Raw genomic sequence first — 16774 nt, forward strand, 5'->3', positions numbered from 1 at the left:
TTTCCATTAGCTGACGAAGTAAAACTACTGAAGGTTTGCACAAGTGTCTGAGTTTTGCTTTTTAAAAATGCTCTTAAACATTGCCAGTGCATATCCAATTGATGAAGTGGTCATAGACCTTGAGAATGAGGAGTTACAGCACTTCATTAATTTCCACTTGTCTTCTGGGAGTGTGCACATCTAGTAGGACAAAATATGTTCGCAGCATAATGCACTTCTGATATTCTCAGTTATGGCAGATTGCTAAGACTTTTTAGCAGAAGTGTAAATCAGAACAGCATGAAGACAACTCCTTCCACTAAGCAGTGTCAGGAAAGAAGCCAGCCAGATTCTCTGAGAACGCCACTTCTAAGAATACATCCTAATTCAGAAAACATGGTCAATTCTGAGAAAGGTAGCAAAGGCAGAAAAAGTTTGAAACACATTTAAAGGCAGTAAACACCAGTGGACACCTCCAAAAAATGTTAAAGCTACAAAGCATCGATCAAAGAAAAGGACTGAGGTTCATTACCTGTTTACAAGTAAGAGCAAATCAGAATGCAATTAATCTTGCACCGGGACCACTGTTAATAAAGTCAGACACCACAGACCCCAATTTTAATACATTTTCTGTGTTTTTCTATTAAGCAAGCATGGCGGGCCAGCCTTGGGTAGAAGTTGGTTTGAATCCTTTGTCACTGTCTTAAGCTTAGCTAATGAAAAACAGTAGGTAGGTGGAAAACTACTTTTGTGAACGCCATTAAAAATTCACCACAGACATCATACCTGAAGTTTTGAGGCAACCACTGATGCATAACTGACCTTGTATTTATAGAAATTATATACCAAGCAGGTTTTACATAATTACCAGAGTACCTACTTGTATTTTCAGGCAATTTCTGACCTGTAGAATCTATCTTCAATTACTTAGATTAGATTAAGGATCTGTCTTCAAATGCATGACTACCAAAGCTATGAAATTAATGTTCTTATAACAGCACCTCATTGTAGTGATAAGGAAAAAGTAAAGAACTCTTAATTTGCAGCAGATGTGACCTATACAGCCTCTGCTAATAAACAGGCCTACTAAGGATAAATCCACTTGTCAACAATTTTTCCATTTCATAGGATAGTGTGGAATAACCTGCTTAAAAGCATCACCAAAAAATTAAGCATTGTAAAAAGAAATATGTCAATAACTCATTTCACAATCACTTTCACATTTATTAAATTGAGCTACAATTTTATACATTAGTACAACTCTCCCAAGTGAACAAGCCTGAACAGAGCAAGTGATTCTTTGAAAAAGTAATAAAAATGCCACTTAGTATTTTTCAGCTATTTGAACAGACACATTAACAAGCAGATTCCTGTAAAACCAGCTGAAATTGCCCTTTCAGAATCAGCAATTCCAAGAACACTTAATTAACAAAATCCTTCCAGCAAGAGAAATTCCAGCAGGAATGGGAAGCAAGAAAATCATAATAAGCCACATCAGAATTCTTAGAATAGCAGAGAATTTGCCTTTCTCTGTAAACCAATACGTACAGACTTTTGTAGCCCCAAAAGAACTCCCCGAAGTCTCTCATTTGAGGATTTAGAGCAGAAACTTCAGTTTTACTTACATCTGAGGACAGGGTAAAACAATCAAAACGTAACAATGCACAAGCTATTAGAACAAGGAAGTGTTGTATCTAGAATAAGTCAGTCAGCCACAGAGGGACCAAAGTCCCTCATTTCAGCACTGCCCTTACCATCCTATGAAACACAAATTCTGTCTCAGAGGAAGGTTTAACCATAGACTATAAATGCAAAACCAGGCAGACAAGCACAGGGGAAACAAATATATTTCAATTGCTCAAGAAATGCAGTTCAACATACAGTTAGTTTTGGCGACAGGTATGTTGAAACCAAAGGCTATCTATCTCTCTATATAATTAATAATACATTTCTTTTTATTTCTTAACATAAAGAATTGTACAGAATTAACAAGATGTATTACATTGAAAAGTGTACCTCACTGAATATTTGAAGTAGCCAGAAATATTTCAATTCATGGGTTAATTTTTTGTGACAGAGGTGGTTGGTTTGGGTTTGATTTTTTTTGGGGGGGGGGGGGGGGGGTTAATAGACTTTTCTGTTTTAGAGCTGATAGGAAATGCTATATATCAGCTTGACAAAGGATATAATTGCAAAGTTTTAATTACAAAAAAAAAAAAAAGACAGCAATAGAAAGTAAAGATTTTTTTTTTCCAAAAAAACACACTTAGCAAAATATAGGAAAGGAGGAAGTGCATTACAAAATATATATGTGCTTATTAAAATGTTTGAGATTCAATGCTCAGCTTCAGATGCCTGACCATAATGAAAAGGATCAGTCAAGATGGTACACAGGCCAAAGGGCTAATTGGTGTGAATATTTCCACACTTTCAGTACTGCAGATATCCTCAAAATCAGAAAAGGATGACCTGTTCTCTTTCAAGCTCAGTACCAGCATAACAAACAAAAAATGACACAAAGAATAAGAACACACATATTGCTTTCATAAGAAAACTATGAAGAAAAGCTACCATTCATATTTATGCAGTCAAATCTAAAGCTTTTCACAGTAAGTCATAAAACTAAATTTTATATACACCCTTTCATGCACTTTAGTAGTCTAATTCTCTCTTATTTTAAAATAGGTCACTTTAACACCAAGTAAATGATGCCTTTCGGAATGGGGAACAGCCTTTATTATTCCCAATGAAAAGGAATGAACATAATTTATATTTAAAAAGTGGTTAGCATAGCTCAACAGACACTCCTCTAAGGAATTTGCCATGTATTATTCTGAAAGCATCTAAAATCTTCAGTCCCTGTAATCAGTTTAAGACACTAATTATGAAGTAACGCACATCAAGACTAAATCCTCCCTTATTTAGCTCACTCCCTGTTGTAGAAAACGTCCCTTCTTCATTTTTGTAATCTTCAACTCTAAATTCCCCAAGAGTTCCTTAAGATATTAACAAAATCATCATCATCTATTACTTCAATACTTAATCCTTCATAGTAATCTTCAAACTCAGAATAGGACACTTCACTGGGGTTGCTGCAGGACTCTCTTAATGTTTCTAGAAACGATGATTTAATTTCTTCTTCTGTAGCTTTGCCTGTGAAAGTATATTTTTCTATTAAATATGTTTTCAAGTACAGGGAATATATTGCATTGAATATACTTCAGGCAAGAAACTTCCAAATTTTAGCTTGCAAATATTATTTTCTTGAACAAATTCAATATTCTGATTTCAGAATTAAGTTATTGTCTCACTTACTAACAGCTGCAGAAATGATTTTTCTTTAATAGAACACGATAGCATTAAATATCAACAGAGGCCACGGTCAATTTCAATGAATGACAAGATCAGGAAGATTTCTTCAAATGACTGCAAAAACTGAGTAATGCATTTGTAAACTAAAATTCTGGTAATTCAGAAATTATCTTCTATAAAGCATATGTTTAATGTAATACTAGTTCAAAGCTCTAGGAAAATATTAAAATGCAAGTTTGCATTTGAAACGTGTTCTGCAATTTACATGTGTTTTAGTGACTTAATAAGGAATATACTCAAGATTATTTCATAGCACTCAGGGAAAAAATGGAAAAAATGGAAAAAATATAGCACTATAACACTGGAAAAACTTGTATGTGTAACATCCCTATACCACCATGTATCTTCATGTGTTATCATTAAAAACACCAGCAATACAAAAAAACATCCTCTCTTCTACAGGTAAAATAGAAAGAGTCAGGACACTAAGGAGGCTTTCACAATTACTAGTTTGGTACATAGAGATGTTATTTTAAAAACTCACACAAATATTTAGACTCCTATTTTTTCAATGATAGAGTTTAAACATTTTTGAGAATCCTGAGGGGGGAAAAAAAAAAAAAAAAAAAAAAGAAGATACCAACATTTCCTCTGTAGAGAATGACAATCCTGTCCCAGAAGTAAATGAGTAACTTAGAAGAAACTTCAAGTGCCAAGTACATTCAGTGTCAGTTGGAAACTGCACAGTTTGATGGAAGACAGTAACATGAAATGGGAGTATCCTCCTAAATGAAATTACTAACATCATATGTGTCACTGATAACTTGCACACCAAAGCTGAGAAATAGCTGCTTAAATGTAGTTCTACACAGGCAGGGAAAGGAACTATCCTGCATATATGCAGTATTCGCAGCTTGATAAAAAGCAAGTATTAAAATTGTGTCTATGAACTCCCTTATTATTCGTAGTAGTGTTCCAGATAGACATGTTCTAGGTCATCAGAGGAAAAAAAAGATTCTCCTTACCAGCTCGAGTCTAAGCCAATATGAAAACAGTTTGTATTTGCAACCAGTTTCTGGATCTGGTATCTCTGCTAACAAGATGACTTCAGTAGTTACAGATTTATTATTTTTTTTGTTCACGTGAATTACCTGCCAATACTAGAGGATGTTTCTTTGCACAGTAACATTTTCTGATATCTACCATAGGCACACTCCCAGTTTTGCTGAAGTCTAGTTTCATATAAGCCTATAAGGGGGGGGAAAAAAAGAGTTTCATATAAGCACATAAGAAGAGAGTAAAAAAGCGGAAAAACTTAAGATCAAATATTTAGATTAAATATCAAGATATTTAACTACCTAGCACATAGTTTTAGATCTTGTGTAATGGATTATGTGAAATTATCTATTTTATGTAAGGCACCAGATACCAGAAAATTATTCTAGATTATGGAGTTTCATGATTATTTTATCTCAACAGCTCTCATAACAGATGTGGTCCCCTCGCTAACTCAAAAAAAAATCATTCTCTCCAAAATTTCTAGTTCATCCTTAGAATCAGAATTAAGCTGCTTCCCTTCTGCCTCCTCCAATTACTAAGATACTTGCATCATTCTGACAGAGGCCTCAACACAGCCTCTTCAGCACTGCTAAGAGCAGCTTCATTTTCATTCCAGTTTATTCAAATACACGTGCTTGATACATAAGATTAAGGGAGTCAGATCCTCCGTGACTAAAGAAAAAGTATGAAAGTATGTAATTTCTTTTGATCTTGATATCCAGTTGCTACTCTACCGATTGATTTGTGATCAGTGTTTCATACTGCAAACAGTTCCACGTTACATTATAGACATATAATAAATGGCATTTTAAATATAAATAGTCTCAGGAATACAACAATCCCAACTGTAGGTCTCAAAGGAGCCAAGTATTACTGCCACCTATTTCTGGCACTGAGGGGAAAAAAATCTGCACACAGATATAGTGATCTGCCAAAATAAGGAAACATACTTCTGGAAGAGATAGTTTCAGGGACTGAACTGTAAGAATAGCACACATATGCATAAACTCAAAATAATAAAGGAATTTTAATTCTAGAGTTTAAAATTAACTAATTCTACAATGAAACAGCATGCAGTCCTCTGATTTATATTTGTTTTAATGAACTGATCTGAAAATTTAAAAAGTCAATTACCAGATGCACAGTTTAAGAAAAACAACAATAACAAAAATAACCAATAACCAGAACATGATGAATAACCAACTCCAAAGTTAGACTGCAAAATATCTATACTTGGAATATCTGTAACAACTTACTTTTCTTACAAATGCTTTCCTATATTCATTCATTTCTCCAAATATGGCACGAGTAAATTCTCCATAATCGACTTTACCGCTCTTGCTGTCATCAAGAATAAGCCATAAGGATTCAAAGTCCTGCAATTTAAAAATATTTTGCTGAAGTTCTTCACTATGTCCTAGAATAAAACAATTACTAGAATAGGAAATTACAGTATTCTGTAACCCTTCCAAATCCAAACTGATTAAAATATTTTTCAAAATAACGGAAGTCATCATCAATCACAGATGAGCATAATTCACATTATATGCATTTCTGGTAGCTGCAGGTTATTTTTAAAATGTAAAATATATATATATATATAAAAAAGATAAGTAGACAGCACCTTCTAGATTATTTTTAAAAGGCTAAATAAGAAAAAAATGGATTGCAATACCGCTTGCTTCTTCATGATTAAAAAGGTTGCATGTTTTTAAATGTATTAATTTTTATTTTTAGGAATTTCACACAGAACCTAATGCAGAAATGTCAATATACCACAAGGGGGGGGGAAAAAACCCCTAAACTCAACAACCTTGCAAAAAACAGCCATTAAACTATAGATTTAAGCAAAGAAAATAATTGATTCCATAAATTAAAATAAGGTAATACCCATGATTACAGTTCCAACTAGACTTACCTCTTCAGGAATTTCCAAATGGAAAACTTTTAGAGCTTCTTTAAAGGCTGCCTGAGAGAGAAAACCATTTCTGTTCTTGTCTACTTGTCGGAAATACTTTCCTAAGCCTGTTATAACCCGAACTCCTCTTTTACTTAGTGTCTCTCTGAGTATACCTGAGGATTTAGAGGAATAAAGGACACAGAGATTACCTGAAGTTGGCCACTTGCTATGGAGCTGATATAACAGTAAAGAAACCCACAACTACTTATGAAATTTCTGGTTAAAATGACACATCCACGCATCCAGGCTCCCTTATCTTTGATGACAGAATGTCAGATCAAAATGAAACTATCAGTTACTTAATATTTGAGTAAAAATAATATAAAGCATCAGCAACATCTTACTAAACTTTTTCAGAGATCAGAGAAAGAAAGGGAGAATGGCTAACACCCTTTACGTGCTCAGATTATAAACTGCTTACTTCTGCTAGAACTGATTACACACCACTGTTCAACATACAAAACAATGTAGGAACACTACTTTGGTAATACAAGCATTCCATTATGGGACACAGAGTTGCTCCTTCGTTGTACAAACACGCTAAATACATCTGGAAACAAGAACAAGTATCAGTAATGCTGCAAAATTGCTCCAAAATGATATGCAGAGAACTATTTCTACAGTAAAAATGACAGCCTTATCAAAATCTTTAGGTAGCAGGTTTACTTTAGGGATGCCTGAGTTTCTTAGCATAATCTCTTAACAGATAATCTGCTATTATCATAGTATATCTTCAAATTATTTGTATCTACAATTATAAAGCAAAATAGGGGGGAGGGTGACAGAAGCAAGTTTTTTTCAAGTGAAGTTCAAACTCAGATGTATGTTAAAAGATGTCTTGAAGCACACACATGTAACCTTCTTCCCAGCTACACCAGCAACCTTAGATGTAGTCCGACAACTGAGAAATCAATTTGTGTCTATTATGCAAGGGAAAAAAATGGAAAAACTATAAAATTGTAGAAATATCCCTAATTATTATTCCAAGAATTTTTCTAAAATTAAAAGTCTAAGCAGATTTTAGTGACCAAAGAGTGCCTACTGAAACCAGGTTTAGCTAATGACAATAAATAATGGAGATTACACAAGCTGGATAGTTTTGGTTGACCACAGGTTACAAAGACAATATACAGCACTGCATAAACATCTTGCCGTGATTTTAAACACAAAGCTATGCTTTTGTCCTAAAGACTGTAGGTAGGAACCTGAAAAAAATTGTTTACATATTCCAGAATATACTATTCAATTATACTTACATACTCTAATAAGTATAACATTAAAGACTATCAAAAATAACTTATTAACGGATAGAAATAATGGACAAAAGAAGCATCTGGCAGAAAAATAACTGGAAAAAAATGAGATTGTGCTTGTACATTTTGCCAATAACTTTTTTAGTTTAATACCAGTTTAACATAGGATCAGCATTATGTTTCAGCATGTTTTCAGAGATTATGTTGACACAGAGATTAACATTTTATTGATTACATGTATAATTATTCTGTACTGTCTCCACAATCTTTAGCCTGACTGTTTATTTAAAGAAAGAGAGAAGAAATTATTCCTATGGTTGATTTATGCTGGTATCGCTTCCAAAAATATTTTGATAAACATCTGAATTTTGTTTAATTTCATTTATACAAATAAAATATTTATAACATCACTATTGTTCTTGGTGTTGACCTGAAAAGACAAAGGTGCAGAAATTAGAATAGGTTCTGCTAGACACTAACCTTGAATCTTCCTGAAAACTTTGTTGTCATCAACCACTTGCTTGGAACACTCTTGCTTGAACTCTGTAGAAGAAGCTCTAAAATAACAAAAATTAATGTTGCTTGGTGAAATTACATATAATACTACTGAATTTAAAACAGCTGTAGTAAAAAACATACTGAACTTTATAATTAATTCTTATACTACCCTTAAGCATTGCATCCAATTGCTTGGGTTTGAGATGGCACACATCCTTGCTGAACAGCTGCAGGTATACAGAAATTCCTTTCTGACAATATTCCATTAGCAGCTCCTCTACTAATTCATTAATTATGGATAATTTCTCCTGTGCATAAAAACTCCAGAAATTTATTTCAAAAGAGTCCTAATCTCCAGCTCAGGCCACTGGAAGAGCTTGTTAAAACAACTACATTTCGTTACCATCAGGAAAATAACATGAAGTAGCTACAAGTTTCTCTTTAGAAGAGAAACAAGCAAGGGTATAGACTAAAAACTGGATCAGCATATCTTAGGTGTGATCTAGGAATTATAGTGAGATTTTGTGTTTTGTCTGACAAGTTCCCTTCTGAAAAGAGCTTCCCAGAAGACCCCATCAGAAATTATTGTAAAGGTTGATAAAAAAATACTGTGGAAGAACCTACTGGAAGGAAAAGAAAAGAAAAAAAAAGTCATAATTATCAGAACAGGAGGGCAAACAGAAACGCACTACGGTCAACTTTGAGCTGCTTGCTTGCCAGTGCTTTGTTATGGAAGAGTACTCCCCCTGCTGCTTTCTGAGACCTCTCTGCTGCCTATTAAAGACTTTTCGTCTCCACTTTGGGTACCTTCCCATCATGAAGTCCCTAAAAGCTTGCCTATATCAAACCACCTAAACCGTAAAGCCAACGACCACCTACAGAGGACAGCATACTCTCTCCAAAACACATGTAAAACAAGACTCATGGCTTGTGACAGCAGGGCGTAGCTGCCATTGAAAACCTGCAATAGACCTTCCGGGCTGTACCTGAGCAGAATTCTCTGTGAGTACCGTAATGGAGGTAGGAAGACTCAGTTCAAGAGTTTTGCACCAGATTGTACCGAGTTCAATAACACACCCATTCAGAAGAAAAAGACAGACTTCACAATCTGAAAATTAGTCACTAATGGAAAGAACACAGAGAGCAAGTATAAAAAAGAAACAATCTGTTCCACCACAGGTAGAAAAAAATGCAAAATTATAACCCAGGGAGCAGGTCTTCTTTCTGCAGCCTTCAGAGATAACATTGGATCAACTCCAAATTTCACAGGTATAAGATTAGCAACAAATGAAACAAAAAGCTGTTTACCAGAATGATAGGCTTCTGAGATGTAAAATGCCTTACATAAACTATCTGAAATTAAACACATTGTCTTTTATTTCATGGAAAACTTGCAGAAAGGGAACAACTAGCATTGAGCATCATACAACTATATATTTCTATAACAAATTACATTTGAATTTATTGTTTTATGTACTGTTAGCTCACTATGGCTCCTTTGCAAAGCTTTCAGTGTAAAAGGTCCTTAAAGTGAATATTACCATAACTGAGAACAAGCTTCATGCATCTAAACACTTGCAGAAAGAAAAATAATAGTTGGTTAAGTTGTGCTAAACAAAAGTAGTCTTTAGATACTAAACATATTTAATTGAAATTGTGTTATTGCTGGTCCCAGTCAAGGGATTGAAGCATCTGATACATGAAGAAAGGCTGGGAGAGCTGGAACTGTTTAGCCTGGAGAAAAGAAAGCCTAAGGGATCTTACCAGTGTGTATAAACACCTGACAGGAGGGAGTAAAGATAACTGAGACAGGATCTGCTAGGCGGAGCCCAGCGACGGGACAAGAGGTAGTGGGCATAAACTGAAACAAAGGAGCTTCCCTCTGAACATCAGGAAACATGTTTGTACTGAGGGTGACTGAACACTGGAATAGGTTGCCCACAGAGGTTGCAGAGTCTCCATATTTTGAGATATTTAAAAACTCAACTGGCTGCAGCCACCCTGAGAAGCCTGCTGTAGCAAACTCTGCTCTGAGCAGCGGGGTTGGACTAGAGACCCTCTGGAGGTCCCTTTCTATGATTCTGTGATTTTATGAAAATTTCTGCCTTGCAACATCTGATATCAACTAACACTCCTCACCAAAATTTGAGTAATCAAACTCTGACTGTATTTCCAACACTTAAGTAACTTCTGTGTTCAGGCAACGCAGCAGGGTGATAAATTTTATACCAAGATTTTATTTGTGCTAAGAAACCAGTATACTCACAATAAAAGCCAGAAACGCCAGAGAAAGATGCTTTATTCCCTAGACAGTTTACTTCTGCATAGCTATTGAGAATGACCTTCAAAAATAACACATATTCAAAGATTAACCAATTACCTAACCATCTAAAAAATTTCTAAGAAATTCCCATCTTTCAGACTATGGAACAACATAATTTACCAAAAACTTTTTTTGAAAGAGCGCAGAAATCCTGTCCCAGTGCCTGAAGTCTTCAACATGTGGCAATATATGGAAGAATGAAGAATGAAGGGATAGGAAGGGGAATGAAAGGAATGAAGAAGAAAAAACAGAGAAAGAAACCCCCAATCCTTCCCCTGCCTATGTTGAAATACTTGTCTTATCATGACTGATACAAGCTTTTAACATAACTGTCACAAAAGATTCAATATTAATAATGCTGATCACAAAAAAGCAGATTTTCTCCAAATGCAGTATTTTAGTCCATTACATAAGAGAAGTTTCAGTATATGACTTGTATATAAAAACACCTGACTTCAAACAAAGCAAACAGGCACTTATAATGTATTTATTTTAAAATTACCTCTCATCATTCTAGAAAGTTAATGAATTACAGAACATCCACTAACATCTATTACTAAAGTCTCCTAACAACAGCCTAAATACAGATTTATTTTTTTAGCAGTATAAGATATTAGAAGCTCTTAGTAAAAAAACTTTTTTGCTTAAAGAAAGGTAGTTTGAAAAACAGCTGCACTTACTTTAGAAAATCCATAGCAGCTTCATCTATACTTATCACACGAAGGGTGAGAACTGGGTTCTGCTTAACACTTTCTGGAAGGTTATGATCAATACTTCGGAAAGTTAGGTTAGCTCCCTGTTGGTAAAGCATACAACAACTTACAAACAGGTCATGTATTTCATAAAATACATTCTTAAAACCTTGGTATGAAGTGATGGAAAAGTGCAACTAAGGTCAGTTAACCTGCTTAACTTTCTAGTACTAAATAACAACAGCTGCAGGCTCCAAGATGACACACTATCCTCTACATAGAGGTTTGTCTAGTAAGAGGGACTACTGTTGCCTAATCTACAGCTTAGAAACACAAGACTAGAGATTGCTGTTCCCTCAGCCAGGCTCTACTTTTCAATTTTTCTTCTCCCTTCATCCATATGGGATCCAAAACTCACTGGACCACAGAATAGTCACAGAAGGTGCCACATTGATTCTATGACAGCAAAGTTCTCTTAAACCAGAAAAAACCCTCCAGTTATTTTCAATAACCTAAAATCATACTTGAGATAACCACTAAAAAGTAGCCTTCCCAAAGTTCAAATCATTCCTGTCAAGTTTAACTATAAAGTTATTATTTAAAATTGCCAAATTTCACCAATAAATATTGAATAAAAATATGTTATTAGTAGCACACAGTTCTATTACCCTGCATAGTTTCTTCTAGTCTTACAAACCACACTTTCCTTCAAGTTGGGGACAGAGAAAACACTTCACATATTCTGCAAAGTTCAGGATGCTTTTTGGTTTGGGTGAAGAGCGAAGGGGAGAGAAAGAAAAACAGCAAACTAAACCCAAAGGATGCTGAGAAGCAGCAAAAAAAGCAGCAGCTCTAATATCCATGCAGGCTTGGGTTATAAAGCCTCCAAAACTCATAAATTAGGAAGGGGACAGAGACACTGTTATTGTACAAGTGTCTCAAACATTTGGATTTTGTGAGAGATTTTTACATCTTAATGTCAGCCCAGAAATCCAGTTTGCAGATCTGGAGATTCACAGATACGATGTTATTCTGAAGAGCTATCCAACTTGGCAACAGTACATTTTCTGAATGGCTTTAAGATGCATCTTTATTCAGAACAGATTTCTATCTGCAGGTTACAAAGATACACAGGGCAATAATAATAATTAAAAAAACCCCAAACCTCTAAAAAATAGCTTCAGTTTCCATACCATAAAGAAAGTAATCTATTTCATCATGGAAACTCTTACATCATAGCCACATATAAACAGTTAGAATTAGGCAGGTGGTTAGACAAAACACTAAGAACTAATGTTGTCCTCTTTTAGTTTCAATACTTAATCCAAACACATTTTTGCTCTAAACTCAAGATTTGCAGGAGGATATGACGAACTTGGTGAAAACACTCTGTACTTGAAAAATTGCTCAAGTATTTATAAACCAGGAACACTTAACTCAGTACAGAAGTACAGAAGGTGCAGTATGATTTGTAGTCAGTCACCAAATTATCTGGTAGATGAAGTTTACCATTGTTTCAAAAGCTCTATCTAAAAAGCTGGTAGTACACATTTTCAAACTTCAGGTTAGAAACCATCAGCCTGCCATTTCCCCATGTTTAAAAAAATGCATTTTATCATTTTATCGCGTCAAAAATGTCAGCAGACCTTGCAAAGATTATTAATTTTTATCAATTACTTTGCTCTACTTCATTTTCAGGACTTTCCTTCCCGAGTTGTTCATTTCGCCTACAAAAAGGTCTACGCTGTCTGCAGTCTTGTGCCCTCTCGTGGGAACATCGGGAACTACAGCTTAATCTGAAGTCAAAAACGGAACCTAAAACATGGGACAGCAAAATAATCCAGACTCCTGACTTTTCATTCGAAAACGTTACTGGACGGAAAGAATCACAGAATCATAGACTGGTTTGGGTCGGAAGGGACCTTAAAGATCATCTGGTTCCAACCCCTCTGCCATGGGCAGGGACACCTTCCACTAGACCAGGCTGCTCAAAGCCCCGTCCAGCCTGGCCTGGAACACTTCCAGGGATGGGGCATCCACAGCTTCTCTAGGAAACTTGTTCCAGTGTTTTTCCATTCTCCTAATAAAGAATTTCTTCGTGATATCTAATCTAAGTCTACCCTCTTTCAGCTTAAGGCCATTACCCCTTATCCTATTTTCTCTTAAAGTTAGATCACAATTTTCAACTCAAGTATCTATAATATTACTTCCAAACCACCAACAAAATTGCCTTACATTCAGCAGAACACTTACAATATAGAAGTCACTAAGGTCATAAGCTTTCCCCTTCCTTTGTCCACGTTCATGTTGATAAATTCCCTTCTGAATGAAAGGCAAGGCATTTGTTCTGTGAAATAATTCAAAAGTGCTAGTAAAACAATTACATTTAAGTTTCTTAGATACATTTGCAAGAAGTTTTCTAAAACCTTTTTAAAAAAAGTAATTTATCCTACCTATTTTTTCCAAACTGCCGAAATTCGTACACAGTAAGGGATCTGTCACATGTGAAAAAAAATCCAATCAACTCTCTACAAGCATCATGACCATTTCTAAAAGGAAAATTGAAAAGCACCTTTATGTTTTTGCAACTATATAAATCCAATTCAACGCAAACATAAAACACATTTATTCTGGAATATGCATTTTATTTCCAATGTTGCATGTTGTACAGTCTTTTTCTTTGAAAGAGCTATCTTAACCCACCGTGGAATTCAACTTCTATATGTGGACATGTTTTAATGCAATATTCCATTCTCCATAATGTTAAAAATATATTTCAAGGCTTCATGTTTTAGGATACCAACATAATTCTCACTCAACGACTAAGGGATTACTTACACCAGGACTACTGCATTCATTATGGTATATGAAGCTATGATATATGAAGTTACATGGCTGAACCCTCAGCTACATCTAACAAGTACACAGTTCACTGCTTTAGAAAAGCACCACTTTCAGAGTTTAAGAATATGGCCATGTCACCACTACTCAATTCAGAACAGTTTCAAAGATGCCCTAAATCTACAAGTTTAATACATAAGGAGCTACAAATGAGACACAAAACCATCTTTTCCATCCATGGCAGTTGCCACATAGTAAGACAGGGCTAAAACAAGTTTTTCATTCAGCTGAAGCGCAACAGGTGCGAGCACTATTATACACAGTCCCTGTGCTAACCATCCTGCCCAGAGCTACAGGTACAATGGTAACGTAACATTACTTACGCATCTTAATGTTCTACAATGGGACTGTAAAGCCGCTATCCATCAGTCACATCAAAATTTGTATTATACATGTATGCATATATATACCCACACAGCACATAGTTTTTTCTAAACATAGGGAACAAAAATTTCAGTGCAATTAATTAGTTCAATAGAGTAAAGAATATAATTCATAAATTCATAGAGTTGAAAGGTTTCACAAAATTTATGATTACCTTGATATAATCCTACTATCAAAGCACAGTTTGTTAGAGAGCATGTTTTCAGTTAATCCTGATTTGGTCCTTATTCTGTGAAAATAATGCAGCATGTTAATGATACCTATATGCTCACAGAAAAACATTACATAAAAATCAACTGTTTCAAAACAGCAGAAAATGTGAAATACGGTATCCTTGGCAACTGGCTAAGGAGATGAACCTTTGTAGTTGAATTAGAAAGTAACTCAAGAGTTGTAATGTGAAATGTGTTCTGTAATTATATGAGAGTAAATTCACAGAAGGCATAGATATGAATGAGATCTTTTGTTTACATAAACTTAATATAAAGAATTAAACCTCTACCACTCACTATCTTTCCATGAATCAATGTGTTTTCTTGCAAAAACACCCACGTTGGGTCTTCTTTAAGCATGTGGAGGAAGAGAAGGTCATCAGGAACAGTCAACATTGATTCACTAAGGGGAAATGGTGCCTGACCAACCTGATAGCCTTCTCTGATGGAGTGACTGGCTGGGTTGACCAGGGAAGAGCAGTGGATGTTGTCTGCCTTGACCTCAGCAAGGTGTTTGACACTGTCTCCACAACATCCTCATAGGTGGGCTCAGTCAGTGTGGGTGAGATGGGTGGACAGTGAGGTGGATCGAGAACTGGCTGAAGGGCAGAGCTCAGAGTTGTGATCAGTGGCAGAGTCCAGCTGCAGGCCTGTAGCCAGCGGTGTGCCCCTGGGGTCGGTACTGGGTCCAGTCCTGTTCAACTTGCTCATCAGTGACCTCTGGCTGAAGGGACAGAGCATACAAAACTGGGAGCAGTGGCTGATACACCCGAAGGCTGCGCTGCCATTCTGGTGTATCAGAACTGGCCAGGCTGGAGAGCTGGGCAGAGGGGAACCTAATGAAGCTCAACAAAGGCAAGTGTAAGGTCCTGCATGTGGCTTGGGGCAATCCCAACCACAAATACAGGATGGGTGGAGCACGGATTGAGAGCAGCCCCAAGGAGAAAAACTTGGGGGTGCTGGTGGATGAGAAGCTCAGCATTGCCTGGCAACATGTGCATCCAGCCCAGAAAGCCAACCATATCCTGGGCTGAATCAAAATAAGTGTGGCCCACAGGATGAGGAAGCTGATTCTACCCCTCTACTCTGCTCTCGTGGGACCCCACCTGGAGTCCTGCGTTCAGCTCTGGTGCCCCCAACATAAGACAGACATGCACCTCTGGGAGCAAGTCCAAAGGAGATCCACAAAGATGACCAGAGGGCTAGGGCACCCCAACTATAAAGACAGGCTGAGAGAATTGGGGTTGTTCAGCCTGGAGAAGAGAAGGCTCCGGGGAGACCTTAGAGCAGCCTTCTAGTACCTGAAGTGAGCCTACAAGAAAGCTGGAGAGGGACTTTTTACAAGGGCATTAGTGAGAGGACAAGGGAGAATGGGTTTAAGCTGAAAGAGGGTAGATTTAGAGTAAATATTAAGAAGAAATTCTCTCCTGTGAGGGTGGCAAGAAAGTGGAACAGGTTGCTCAGAGAAGCTGTGGATGCCCCATCCCTGGCAGTGTCCAAGGCCAGGCTGGATGGGGCTTTGAGCAGCCTGGTCTAGTGGAAGGTGTCCCTGCCCATGGCAGCGAGGCTGGGACTAAATGATCCTTAAGGTCCCTTCCAACACAAACCATTCTATGATTCTATATTACTAGTTCCAGAAACGGAGATTTGTCCATGTGATAGGTGTAACAGATTGAAACTGGTTTTGTGTGTGTGTCCCCCTTTTTAAGACTACAAAGATGATATTTGTTGAGAAAGACTTTAGAGCAGGATGTTAAAATGTGCAGAGATGTTTGCCTGCACATTGAGAAAGATCAGCAGAAAAGAATTTGGACCTGTAGATTCACTTCATTTTATGGATCACAGTGTTTTCTCAGGTTTTCTCAAGCCCTTAGTATCACTATTTCAATGCTCACCAGCCAGGAATGACATTTAAACACCAATATGGTTAATTAATGCCGCAGAAATCAAAACATGAAAGAAAAGTATGATTATATCATTAATATCTACATTAGCATTTACAGATGCATATTTATGCAATTTTATGCACCTCAGGATAGGAATCTCTAAAAGGATATGACAAGATTACAAGCATTCAACAGCTCAGAAAAGGCTGGCAAGACCCTATGATGAACAATATCAATATAAGCTTAAGAATGTTCTTCCAGAGGATCCACAAAAAAAGGTCCCACTACACATAATTATAAGCATGGGGAGGCTAC

At 36.4% G+C, this 16774-nt stretch overlaps 1 protein-coding gene across 6 annotated transcripts in view; it reads right to left on the reverse strand.

The window, feature by feature from the left end:
* Window positions 1-1182: 1182 nt before the first annotated feature.
* CAPS2 (calcyphosine 2) overlaps window positions 1183-16774 on the reverse strand; it is a 33335-nt gene continuing 17743 nt past the window's right edge. For all 6 annotated transcript variants that reach the window (XM_040596554.1, XM_040596555.1, XM_040596556.1 and 3 more), the window contains 9 exons: window positions 14516-14590; window positions 13530-13625; window positions 13330-13423; window positions 11065-11180; window positions 8044-8120; window positions 6269-6423; window positions 5607-5726; window positions 4443-4539; window positions 1183-3132 (listed from right to left, as the gene is read on the reverse strand). In XM_040596554.1, coding sequence (XP_040452488.1) covers window positions 2957-3132; window positions 4443-4539; window positions 5607-5726; window positions 6269-6423; window positions 8044-8120; window positions 11065-11180; window positions 13330-13423; window positions 13530-13625; window positions 14516-14590 — 1006 coding nt within the window. In that variant the 3' untranslated portion in view covers window positions 1183-2956. The remainder of the gene's footprint in view (window positions 3133-4442; window positions 4540-5606; window positions 5727-6268; window positions 6424-8043; window positions 8121-11064; window positions 11181-13329; window positions 13424-13529; window positions 13626-14515; window positions 14591-16774) is intronic.

Source organism: Falco naumanni, chromosome 5 (genome assembly GCF_017639655.2).
Source record: "Falco naumanni isolate bFalNau1 chromosome 5, bFalNau1.pat, whole genome shotgun sequence".
NCBI classification, from domain to species: domain Eukaryota; kingdom Metazoa; phylum Chordata; class Aves; order Falconiformes; family Falconidae; genus Falco; species Falco naumanni.